General features: G+C 52.1%; 2 protein-coding genes across 3 annotated transcripts in view; one reads left to right on the top strand and one right to left on the bottom strand.

The window, feature by feature from the left end:
- The window catches only part of Sorcs2 (sortilin related VPS10 domain containing receptor 2), a 369,891-nt gene that overhangs the window by 174,847 nt on the left and 182,544 nt on the right, over positions 1-12,500 (top strand). The gene's annotated exons all lie outside the window — the stretch shown is intronic.
- On the bottom strand, positions 6,487-9,039 carry Psapl1 (prosaposin like 1). Its single transcript, XM_021210729.1, has one exon. The coding sequence runs from the start codon at positions 8,998-9,000 to the stop codon at positions 7,423-7,425; it is 1,578 nt and encodes a 525-aa protein (XP_021066388.1). The 5' UTR covers positions 9,001-9,039; the 3' UTR covers positions 6,487-7,422.

Genomic DNA, 12,500 nt, shown 5'->3' with positions numbered 1-12,500 from the left:
CTGTATGGCCTTGGATTGAGGGGGTCCAATTAATGGATGTAGAATGGATAGGCCAGTGCCTGGCTTCGATGCTTCTGGCTTCTTACACCATTCCTTATCAGTCTCTAAGGAACTCCTGTTCCTTACAGTGATGGGGCAGAGGGACCAGGTTTCTAATTCTTGTAGATCCCTCTGTGGGGTGGCATGTACCTCCAAAGTGATAGGCCTAATACTGCTTTCACCACATGGAGACTGAGCCACAGTAAGGGATCCAGAACCTCTACAACCCGTTCCTGTCGTCATATTCCCATAACCTCTGTGGAGACAACTGCTCTGATCTGCCTTTCCCGTCCTTTGTCTCCTAAAAACTGGGGGAATCATAGTGTTTCCTGTACCCAGAGAGCAGGGCCCGGAGGGTCACTTGGAGAGGGAGGCAGCAGAGGACAACTTGACCTCTGGCTGCCCTTCTGATCTCTTACTACTTTTTGGTGGAGTCAAGGGCAGGATGGGACTGACGTGCTGTGTCTCAGCATGTTTGCTGTTGCTGTAACAAAATACCCGAGACTATGTAAGTTACAAAGCACAAAGATTTAGATTTATTTAGATCAGAGTTCTAGAAAATGAAGGGCCACAGTATAGCTCCAACACATGCTCCTCCAATGAGGGCCATGTACTGCATTGTCCCAGCCTTCCATGTCAAGACAGAACAGATGTACAAATAGATCTCTCTCTCTCTCTCTCTCTCTCTCTCTCTCTCTCTCTTTCTTATAAAGCTGCCAATGCCACCTTGAGGCCTCCATCATTATCCCAACACATGCATTTTAGAGGATACATCACAACATGGCAGACAGCTCTAGCCAAGTTCATGCTACCTTCTACTACTTGCCCCACACTGTGTGCATGGTACACCATGAACCTACTCAAGGTGGCTCTCTGTGTCAAGCTGGTGTCACCAATCTCCCCTTGTCCTCTGTTGGTGCCCTGCCCCATCTCCTCCTTGCCTGAGGACTGAAGCCCGCTCTGCTCCCTTAGGAAGACCTGGTGGCCTGAATGTTTTCCTTCCCATGTGCCTTGTTTGACTGTAAAGGGAGCACTTGCTGTGAAATAGGAAATCCTGCCTTAGTCTGGTAACTCCCTCTCTGTCTACCTTTGTCAGTCACAGGTCTGGCGATGATTTCCTGTAGGGGAGGGACCTGGAAACCCAGCTAGCCTGTGTGGACTGAAGTTCGCACACATCTTGTGGCTCTGAGGCCAGCACAGAGCTGGAGAAGTAAATCAAGCCTGGTGCCCCTGTATGTTCACCCATGTGCAAAGCAGAGTGCCCTGTGGATCGGCTGCGGGCCCCATGGAAGGTCTTTGTCCATTTTGTTCAGAATTCCCACCTGCACTGGGGCACAGGAACAGCTGCTTCTCTGCAGAGGCCCATATGTCGCAGCTGGGACTGGGTCACATTTTCTACGTGGTATGCTCAGACCCCCATCTCTCCTACACCTCAGCCTGTCCAGCCCCTAAAACTCCCACCGGGACACCTGCCCTAGCCATGGTGAGGTCCCCATACTCCCACCTTGCCCCTAAGCCCAACTTCCAAAGAACAGAACCCCTCCTCCTGCCCTGCCTGGAACCGGCCCCTGGCTTCCATCACACTCGGAGGTCCATGTGACTCTTGGACATACCTAGGGCCCTCAGCCTCCTGCCCCTGGCTAGCCATCCAAAGCCAGGTCCTCTCTTGCTCTCACCAGCCCACCGCCCTCCTCCTCCACTCCCCGTCTGTGTTCCAGCCCAGCTCTGTCCTGAGCCCCCTAACCTGTCTAACATGTCAGCTTCCGGCAGAATGGCCTTCCCAGAGCTGCCTGCAGGCTGCACCTGAAGCATCTCTCCCCCGAGGTACTCTCGCCCTTTGTTTTCTCTCCACTGAGTTTCTCACGCTCTGCTGGGATTACATACAATCCTTAAGATTTTCGTATTATTTTGACATTATATTAATGTCATTTTCCTTTCAAATGTCATTGTTGGCATTATTTCCCTGTATGTGGCTCGTCTGCCTGGCATGTTAAGTAGCAGGCTTGAGTGAACATCACCCTTCACAGTGACAGTCCTGTACCCCCCCATCCCCACCCCAGCTCCCATTGCCCCCATCCCCACCCCCTATGTTTTGAGAGCTACCAGTAGAGTGGGATAGTACCAGTGTTTCCCAGTTCCCACCCTGCCCCTGCACACCTCCCAGTGATGGAAAGTTGAGCAATGGAGTCCTTCCTTCATTTTCAACCAGAGATGCTAATCTGGTCTATTCTGTTTGGAGGACCCGGCCTTCATGCTTGCTCCACACCTGGCTTGGAACAACTTTGAGGAAACCTGAGTGTCCCTTGGCTTCCTCGGGGTGTGGCTCCTCATGTCTCAGGGCCTTGGGAATAGTGGGGTGCTTCTTAGTGTAAGACAGCCAGCAGGCCTAGAAAAGTAGGACACCCTCCACCCGCAGTGGGTAGTATTGGCCAGTGTCACCACTGTGAATTCCCTACCACAGCCAACTTCAAGCTGACAATGCATGTTCCCAGATCCCGAATGGATTAGAGGCGTTGCTTCACCCTCTCTCCACAGCTGTGGGAGCACAGTGGCTGCCTGCTGTTTAGGGCTCTGGAGTCTGTGGGCAGTGGTCTGGGAGGGCATGGCTGGCCTGACAGAGCAAATGGAACGTTTCCAGCTTTTCCCTGAGCTTTGGTCTCCTGGCTTGCCACCCTCCCTAGCCCTTATATCTTCCTTGCCCGTGTGAGGTGTTGGTGGATATTGAGATGCTGGCCTGGAAAATGGTAATGCTGGTTCTGGGTGCCTGGTTCTGGAATGTTCTGTTAGTGAATCTCTGGCTCCCCACACCTAGTAGAAAGCCCCAAGAAGTGGGGTGACTCTGGGCAGGAGGCTTATGGGGAAGTGCTCCATCTCACTTATCTGGGCCTGGGAGCCCATTGTCCCCAGATGTGGCCTCTGTTGGCTTCATGTCTTTGCCTGCCCTTCCTGGATGTTTATCCTGATCTCAGAGCAATGGAACCTGGGTATACACAGTCCTCTGTGCTGAGGGAGGACGGGGTCGTGAGGGAAGATCTGGTGGCTTGCTTAAAGTCTCCAACTGTGGTGATCACACCGCTCTTGGTGACAGGAGTGGCTGTCGGTGCTGGCATGCAACCCTCAGCATGAGTACCTGCGACAGTCACACAGAAACTCCATACTGGCCTGGCTTTCCCCAAAAGAGTCTCAACAGAGGTCAGCAGTGCCCGGGACATTGATGTGGCATGGGCAGGCTCCGGGAGAGGTGATCTTGTTTCAAGATCCTGTAAGCCCTCTGGAGTTATCTGCCTCCCACTTACCCATGGGTAGGGCATCCCTCTGATATGAGCTGTAATCTGAGTTTGAGGGAATCAAGGCCATGGGGTCTCTGTAGAAGCTTCTGGGAGTCTGGCATGGGTGCTGTCCTGGGTGGACACCCATGGGCCCAATTAGGAGAACTAGGGAACCCGGATGTTCTGGTTCAGGTGTGGCTTCTCAATTCCAGGACTGCATGGACCTCCCTGGGCTTGCTTCATCCCTTCAGATGCCAGCATTACATTCGGCCAAGTTAGCAGATATTCAGGCTTGTCATGTTCCCCAAATCCCTGACCCCAGATTAGTGTAAAATGATAGCAGCTTCCAGAATCCCGGGGGGCTGGCCTGGACAGTCTTGGACAGTGTCCCAAGTAACTTCTCTCTTGAGATGGGAATCGTTGGATCCAGGTCCCAAAGAATCCTGTGTATAAAAATCTCTCTCTCTCTCTCTCTCTCTCTCTCTCTCTCTCTCTCTCTCTCTGCTCTTCTCCGGCCTTTCTTTTGTGGCCTAGGGATTGCCACCCTGAGAAACTGGTTTGGAAGTGGTGTGACTTTCCCTTGTCTTCTGAAACTATTTCTGCTGTCCTAAGTACGTGGCTTAAGTTGTGTGTCACCCTCTAAGGTCAGAAGCTCAATCATGTCTAGTCCCTCCCAGTTTGGTAGAGAGCTCACAGGCAACAGCAAGGCTTTCCAGCTGCACCTGGGTGTTAAGATGCCCGGGCCACACCCCTTCCTCCACAGCTCGTGGAGGGGCCCAGTTCAACCTATAGGCATGTTTGCTTAGGCTGGCAGAGGACTTTATAGAGGCTTCACAGAGCCTTCAGCATAGAGGCACATGAAGCTCTCACAGGTACAGCCTGGGGTTCCAGTTCCATGGGTGACATTGAAAGGATCGGTAGTGGGTCAGTGTCCTCATAAGGACATCCTTCTTGGGATGGGTTGTGGACAGGAGAGAACCAAGTTTTACACTGCTCACACTTGGGGGTTTTAGGGATATTAGAACACATGCCCCCACTTGCTCCCATTGTTTTTCGGTTATAGATAGGAAACAAACCCTCAAATCATGGTTCCAGTACTCTGGAGGGGCAGGGGGGTCCTTCCCCTGGGACACAGGAGGAATGGGCTGTACTGCGGTTTCTAGATAGGACAGGCGATCTCATTGCCCACCTGCCCCCCTCGATTGCGGTATTTGGCTGCTGTTCGGTGCTGGGTGCATAGAAAACTGCTTCTTTCAGGCCATGAAATTCTTGAGGGGCTCCTGGGGGTGAGGACCTGCTGCTATCTCCCACACCTCAGGGTACAGACTCTGGAATCTGGGAGCTGGGTAGCAACCTGGGAGCAGGCAAACAGGTAAATTAGAGCCTGCAATGTTTCTGAGACCTTGTTTTCCAGGGGGCCCACCCACCCAGATCTGGAAGGGACCTTCCAGGACAAATAGCTTCCCCGAGGGTAACCTTCAAGTTACACGCCTTGAGCTCTGTGTCCCCAAGTGTGTAGATGCCACTCCCTGGCAGGAAAGTGTGAACATGTCGTTGGAGAAAAGGAGGTGAATGAAGCAGGCAGTGGATGAAGGGGACAGGAGTGGGATCTTCGCTGATCTCTCGTGGGCACCGGCTTCGCAAGGGGCGACCTCATGGACTGCTCTCTAGATTTTCCAGACGTGCCTAGAATTTGTGTAAATTGTTTGCAAAGAAGAAGAAATGATGTCAGGCTGCTTTGTGGAGCTCTCACGGGTGCAGACTGAGGTGTCAGCTCCACTGGGGGACACTGAAGGGGCCCACAGGGGTTCAGTGTTCTCACAAGGACATCCCTCTTGGGTTGTAGCATAGGGACCTAGCTCTATTGGGTCCATATTTGCTACTGACCTACCATTTTGAAGGATGTTTTTAGAAAATAGCCCAGGTGCTAAACCCTTAACCCTAAACCTTTCAAACCCCGATCCAAGGAATTCAGAAGCCATGGACTCCGGTAGAGTTCCTACCCGTCTAGATCTCTGTCTGGTGGTGGATACCCATGACCTGTATAGTAGAAGTTTCTGGCATCTTCCAGCTGGGCAGCCTGACAGAACCCCTGCTCCCATCTTAATTAGGGCACTGTGGTCCTCACCTCCAGTCGCTTCATGTCCTGCATCCCACCCTCACTGGCAGGATCTGTCCCACTGGCGGGTCTGGTGAGGATGTCTGCTCTTCCCTTTGGAAGCAAGCAGCATACAAAGCTGTCCAGTTGGTCCTTGTCCCCCGGCTGAGCTGCCATCCCTGGATACTAGGTGAATTTGTGGGTCCCATGGAAGTCGCTGCTGTCACTCCTAGTGTACACCCCCTCCTCCTGTCCCTCTCCAATCAGCCAAGAGGTGTGGGGTGATCAAGAGTGTGGATCAGTGGGAGTCCTTGAGACTGGATATAGTAAACCTGTGCCTTGCCAACAGTGTGCAGTGGGCCTGTGGGGTTCTTGTCAGGTGTGCTCCATGGCAGGCTCCTGAGGCCATGTATATGTGGGGCACATTTGATCAGTGGTCTGAGGCCCTGAGCTGAGGGGATGAGGGGGGTGGGATGAGGAGAGGCCTCACTCGACCTGTCCCTCACTGTCGATCTGGGTCGGAGACAGTGAAATGGGCTCAGAAACAAGGAGGACCTGGCACTCACCATCTCCTGGTCTCCGGCAGGCCAGGCTTATGTGGCTTGTGATGTCTCTTTGGAAATGTCAGGTCAAGAGAGCTGCAGCATGTCACTTACAACTGTTAGCAAGTGTCCCTCTGGCTCACTGTCAGGACAGAGGAGGGTCTACTCAAGGCTCCTGGGGAGATGAGTGGGCCTCAAATGGTGACTGGTGGCCTCAGCCAAGCCAAGCAAGTCTCATCCCCACCCAGGCCATGGTGAGCTCTGACAGGGACTCACGTGCACACATGCCTCAGATGTTTGAGCATCTACTGCGTGCAGGTCTTGTGCTGGACTTGAGGCCTATGCAGAAAGACATCTGTCCAGGGGCTATGAGGAGCTCATGAGGCACTGAAGACTGAATGAAAAGCAGGCAGTGGGCACCTGAGATAGGCAAGTCTTCCCACTGGAGGAGCACCCATGGCAGGCTGCGAGGAAGGGATTATGAAGCCCCAGGGACCATGCTCTCCCATTAGAATAACAGCAGCAAACATCGTTTGTTGAAAGCATCTGGTTTATATAAACTTGTTTGATCAGACTCCCCAGAGACCCTATCGATCCCCAAGATAGGTTTTGCTGATCCTGGTAGGTCACTGGGTGCCAGTCTCTAAGTGAAAGAACTTGAGGACATCTCTTAAAACTGTCCTAACATCCCTATGAAGCAGGCATGATCCTCTCAGTCTACAGATTAGAAAACTGAGGCTCAGCAGACGACTAGGGTGGACCTCTTGCTACTGCCATTCCACCCCCCCCCCTCAGGACTTTCCCCAGGGCTCACCCAGAAAGGTTTTTTTATTTCCTCTTGGTTTTAAGTACACCCAAGATTGCTTAGCACCAGGGTGGCTGGAGTCTGGGTGAGTGGACAAACTCCTCTTGGTGGGACAAGATATGGCCAAGAGTCATATAAAATCCAAATGTCCCTTTTGGGTGGTAGCCAATGGCTCAGGACCCTCCCCCAGAAAAGTCCAGAGCCACTTATGTCCCAGTGGCACCACTGGGAGCCAGCTGGAGAGATCCTAGCCTGAGAATACCCAATTTCCACCCCAGAACCATTATACTGCCTAGAGACGGTCCCCTCTACCTGCCTACCCTTACCTACCCTTATCACCCTGCAAGGTGATGGGTTTCTCCAGGCCATCAGCATCACAGCATGACAGGAGAGGGTGGCTTACTGGGGCAAGGGGGAGGAGGACTCCCCATTTGTAGCAGGGGTGGAGGGGACCTTCTGTTTGTTAGAGACAGTGGTGAGGGCAGAGACAGAAAGATGACACTGCCCAGCTTCAGGAAATCATGGTTTTGAATGTTATCTCCGCTCTGCCCTACCCTGCTCAGAGCCTCATTTTTTTTATCTATGATATGGGGTAGCACCCACTTCATAGGGTCCCCTTGGGAGGCAGAAGCCTGCGGGTGGGCAGGCTTTGGGTTCTGGTGGCCATGGTCATGGCTGCTCGTTGGTTTTGGAGATGGGCTTTTTCCAGACGAGGCGCTGGCAGTGTTCCAGGGCATCACACATCTCGGCGGCCTCCGGGCTCTTGCACCAGAAGCTGGGGCCCATGACGCACTGATCTGTGCCTAGAAGTGGAACCTTGGGGCCGTGGCAGGCCCCCATCTTCTTGCATAGGTCCGTGGGGTTCATCATGAACTTGAGGCTCTCTATGAGCACAGGTTCATACTCGGCCACAAAACGGTTGCACTGCATCACGTAAGGCAACGGCAGGATCCGGCAGCCACCTTTGAAGGCATTCAGAATGTCCCGCTTGGTGCTCTTGTGGTCCAGATTCTGGGAAGACATGCCCAGCAGCCTTTTACACCCTTGGCAGAAGCTGCCCTGGCTTTCCTCATCCACCGGCAGGGATGGTGTGGTTGTCACAGCCCTGGAGATGGACCTGGCCTGCCTTTTGCTGCCACACAGCTTGATGGTCTCACACACTTTCTCTGGGGTGACTTTGGACACGAGCTGCACCAAGTCGGGGCTATAGGTGTCCACCAGGGTGATGCACTGTTGGACTAGAGGCTCAGGCACTATGGTGCACACTCGTTCCAGCGTGTGGCTGATGAGGGCTTCTGTGCTGTTGGTCGCGAGCCACTTGTCCAGCTCCTGGACCACATTCAAGCACACGTCGCATGTCAGGCCCAACTGCATCTGCAAATCATTTGTCCTCGGCATCTCCATCTCCAGAGAGGGGACTCCATCCACAGCGGCCACTTGAGCCAGCCAGTGGGCAGACTCTCTCTCACAGAAGCCCCCCTTCCTGCAGACCTCCTGTGGGGGGAGACTCTGCAGTGTTTGCTTAGCAGGGACAAATTGCCGGTGGATGTAGTTCTCGCAGAGGGCAGCCAGGCCAGGCCCCATGGACTGACATTGATTCTGGACAGTTTCCTCTGCCAAGGTCAAGTTAGATTCTAGAGCACCCTGGAGCAGGGAGATCAGCTGGACACAATCATGACACACGGCACCTTCAGGCATCTGTGATGGGTGGAAGCTCAGAGCCCCGTTGGATAAGAATGGGGCCATCACCTCATTTGCATCCTCCTGGGTCAGCGGTCTCTCAGAGGTGGTCAGGGCTAGGTGCCTCTGTAATGGTTCACAGAGGGTGAGCGCAGTGCACACGGAAGCCAGGGCAGTCCCCGGAGCGCCACTGAGCATGCCCAGGACAGCTGCGCTGTGGTTGTTCACCATCCACTTGCACTTAGCTGAAGACTCCTGGCTTGGAAGCCACTCACACGTCTTCATTACTGATGTCAAAATATCCGACTCCGTAGCATCTGGGTTCACCCCGTTGCCGGCAGCAGCGGCCACATCCTGGCACACACTGCAGGGCAGGGACTTGACTGTGGGCTTGTTCCAGACAGCACCCTGGCAGTGCCTCACGGCCTGACACTTTGCAGCTGCCTGCAGGTCCTGACACCATACCTCCGAACCCTTGGTACACTCACGGGGAACCGAGATGGGGCTGGTCCTGGCAGCCCCCAGGAGACCAGACCAGAGAATCAAAGCGCACAGCATAGTGCCCATGGTTCCACTGGCTGCTCCCTCTGCTTGGCTCTCACTATAAAACTAGCTCTCCTGTCTAGCCTGTTCAGCAAGGTACCTGCCCGCTGCTCCTCCCTGGCCTGAGTCAGAGCCCCACCTGCCTGGGTGCTGGCCCGTCCTCTCTGGCTTCTGACTCTTGGCCATTCTACCTCCTTCTCTCCCCCTGAATAATCACTATTTTCAAAGTCTAGCTTCTTTGGGAGTGAAGCTTCTATTCTGTGTCAGGCCAGGCCCAGCAGAACCGGATTCCTAGAGTGGCTTATTTCTAACTGGGCCTCATGGCCACATGCCCACCACAGGCTCTGGTCCTAAAGGCCCATTGTTCAGGGGATGACTGGACTGCTGATCCCACAATGCCTGGGTGAAGGTTGCTGGCATGCAGAGCCTCATTCTGGAAACTTCTATGGGAGGCCATGTGTGGGCTGGTCCCTAGCAGATGCGCATGATGTTTGCTGAGGCTCACAGATACAAAAGGGTTTTCTGTTTCACAGTTAGGTCACCTGTTAGCTTTTGTAGTTTTGGAAATAAACGTTAGGCAAGAGCATTGGCACCAGGTAATCACAGCTGGCCACAGCCTCATCCTGTTAATTCTGTGGAGGATCCTGAAGCCGGACTCAACTGTTCTGATTGACGGGCAACTCCCGGCTCCCACGGGAGTGGGTAGGTCAGGGACCCTGGGGCCTCTATGGAAACCCTGCATGCCTTAGTGGTGTGAGTCTCACACGTGGGCATCTGTGGCTCAGACGTTGAGGTTCTGGGTGCCCGAGGAATCCACTTCCCAGTTATGTGGGAGAGCTATCCCAACTGCCTTTGCAACAGCTTCACAAAGAATGCAGATGGTAGTGCCTCCTGTTGCCCTCCTAAGAGGCCGAGCTACAGAGAGAATATGGAATGAGGTTCGTTGAGCCCTTTAGATGACTGACTGCTAAGGTCTCTGCTTCCTTTGAGCCAGTGGAGGGAGCAGGCTTAGTGGGGAGGTTGGGTTCTCTTAGCTGCAGGGCCACCAGGGCCAGCTTGTCAAGCTGTACAGAGGTGGAACTAAAACAAAGTGCTCTTATCTAGACCTGCCTGGGCAGGCCTGGCTGACTCACCCCAGCACCTTACCCGGTTGCTGTTTATGGAACACCCACTCACTATTCACTTTGTTTTTGGGGCGCAGGCATTTTTTCAACCCTACAATCAACTCTGTTTGCCAAATGTGTGATCTGCCATTTGACTCAGTTTTGACCACTCCCCAGAATCTATCCGGACCCCGCAGTTAGGTCTTCAGACTATGCACTGGCTCAACCCTCTCCACCTACCTCTCTATCAGGGTTCCCATGGCCCTCCCTAAGCTCAGTTGCTATGAGGAAGTCTTACAGAACCCAGGAAGACTCCATACTTGTGTTGACCAGTGTATCCCTTAGGACTCAACTTAGGGGAAGGTGCCAGCAAGAAGAGATAGGCAGAACATGGGACCTGTGTGCCTACAGCCAAGAATTGACAAATCTCATTTAAGAATTTCATCTAGAGCACTTGCCCTTTCCCCGGAGTCATGGCTGAGGGATGGCTGAAAGTCCCAGGACTTTAGGCTCGCTGGTGGGAAGCCCTATCCTCAGGCTGTCAAGGACGTCAGCCCAAATCATCTGACGAGTTTAGTAAGTGCAGCTCAGGAACTGCTCCAAACTTAGGGCCTCCGTTGTATTTTGTTATAGTTTTTAACTTAGAAGACAGTGACAGAAATAGTTCAGAGAATGATTTACCTTCCCAGGTGTACTGATAATATTTATTTACTCTCACTATACCTATTTTCTTGTTATCCATCCTACCATCCATCTGTCTGTCTACCTATCCACTCATCTATCCTCCTGTCCATCCATCCTCTGTCCATCTATCTATTCATCTACCCAGTTATCTGTCTGTTCATCTGACATCCACTCACACACCCATTTTACACACACACACACACACACACACACACACACACACACACATCCCTGTCTGTCCACTCATACATACATCCAATTATCTGTCTGTCCATTCACTTGTCCAACCATCCAACCATCTATCTATCCATCCATCCATATATCCAATTTTCTAACTGCCTATTTATCTACTTGTTCTTTCATATATTCATCCAGCCACTTGCCAATTTTCCACCCATCCATCCAATTATATCTATGTATGCCCATCCAGTTATCCATCCATTCACCATCTGTCTATCTGCCTATCCAATTTTCTATGTGTTCTGGGATCCACTTGTCCATTTTGTCATCTGTCCATCCATTCATCCTTCCCTCCACCCATCCTGCCATCCATCCATCTATCCCATCTATCATATGTCTACTATGTACATGTCTGTCCATATGTGTAAATATTTGCATTTAGTGTGTCACAACTGCTGTGGGTGGCTGTGGGCGAAGCCATTGTGTTCCTTTGCCCATTTCTTCCGTGTGCTGTTCCTAAGTAAGAATGAGGACATTCTCTCTCATGGCCACAGTGTAGTTATCAAAACCTAGAGCTGCAGTGTTGACACAGCACTGTTGTCACACAGCGCTGCTGTCACACAGCACTGATGTCCAGGCTGTCCCAGTGTCAGAGGTGCTGTGTCCCAGCACCTTATCTCCCAGACCCACGTTGCCTTGTTCACGTCTGCCTGTGGCCCTGTTGGCCTTTTCCTCTGTCACACTGGGGCATAGGCTGGTAACCTTTCCTCATCGATATTGCTTCTTAACTGGTCCAGCTGGATCTTATAATGGCCTCCTCCTTCTGCACTGCCCTGGGTCCTCTCAGGGAATCAGACCCAGAGACACTTGAAACTGGTTAATGTTTTTCTGTACAGGAAAAACTTTCTCCTCTTTCCTCATCCCCTTCTGCTTTCCCTATCCTTTCTTTCCTTCAAAGAAAGACTCATGGCTTTTTATTTTATTTTTACTGTTCTTAAATCTGATTTATTGTGACTTTGAACTGTTGTTTGTGGGCAACAATTCATTGGCATTTCTGGTTGCTTTGATGCCCGAATGGCTCAAGTTTTGACCTGTGGAGCATATGGAGCTGTTCCATGTCTCTTCCTTGTCCCCATCCTTCCTTAAGCCTCTCTTATCCAGCCATGGCACCACACCAGGCTGATCATTCCTCAACCAGTCTTAAATTCAGCTTTCCTTCCAAGGAAAATATTTAGAAGCCATATCTGGAAGCCAGGTGAGTCTGCTATGCCATTGTGCTTTCCAGACCTTCATTGACACAAAACAAGGACATTTTACTTCTTATTGGTGAGGAAAATGAATGAAGGTGTAGGGAAAAATGTGTGCTTGTGGAACCATATGTTCATGAAGTAGTGTTTACCTGTGTACACATAAATGCATGTGATATATCCATCCATCCATCCATCCATCCATCCATTCACCCACCCAGCTATCCATGTATCAACCCATCCAATCACTCAAATACTCATGTGTCTACTCACCTACCCACCCTCCTTCCCATCCATCCATCCATCCATC

This window comes from Mus pahari, chromosome 13 (assembly GCF_900095145.1).
Source record: "Mus pahari chromosome 13, PAHARI_EIJ_v1.1, whole genome shotgun sequence".
Taxonomy (NCBI): domain Eukaryota; kingdom Metazoa; phylum Chordata; class Mammalia; order Rodentia; family Muridae; genus Mus; species Mus pahari.
The sequence above is the reverse complement of the archived record's forward strand: the minus strand, read 5'-3'. Positions and strand labels throughout refer to the sequence as shown.

What these genes read in the sequence shown, in the direction of transcription:
- Psapl1 (XM_021210729.1), bottom strand. Translation starts at nt 9,000, where the DNA reads ATGGGCACTATGCTGTGCGCTTTGATTCTCTGGTCTGGTCTCCTGGGG.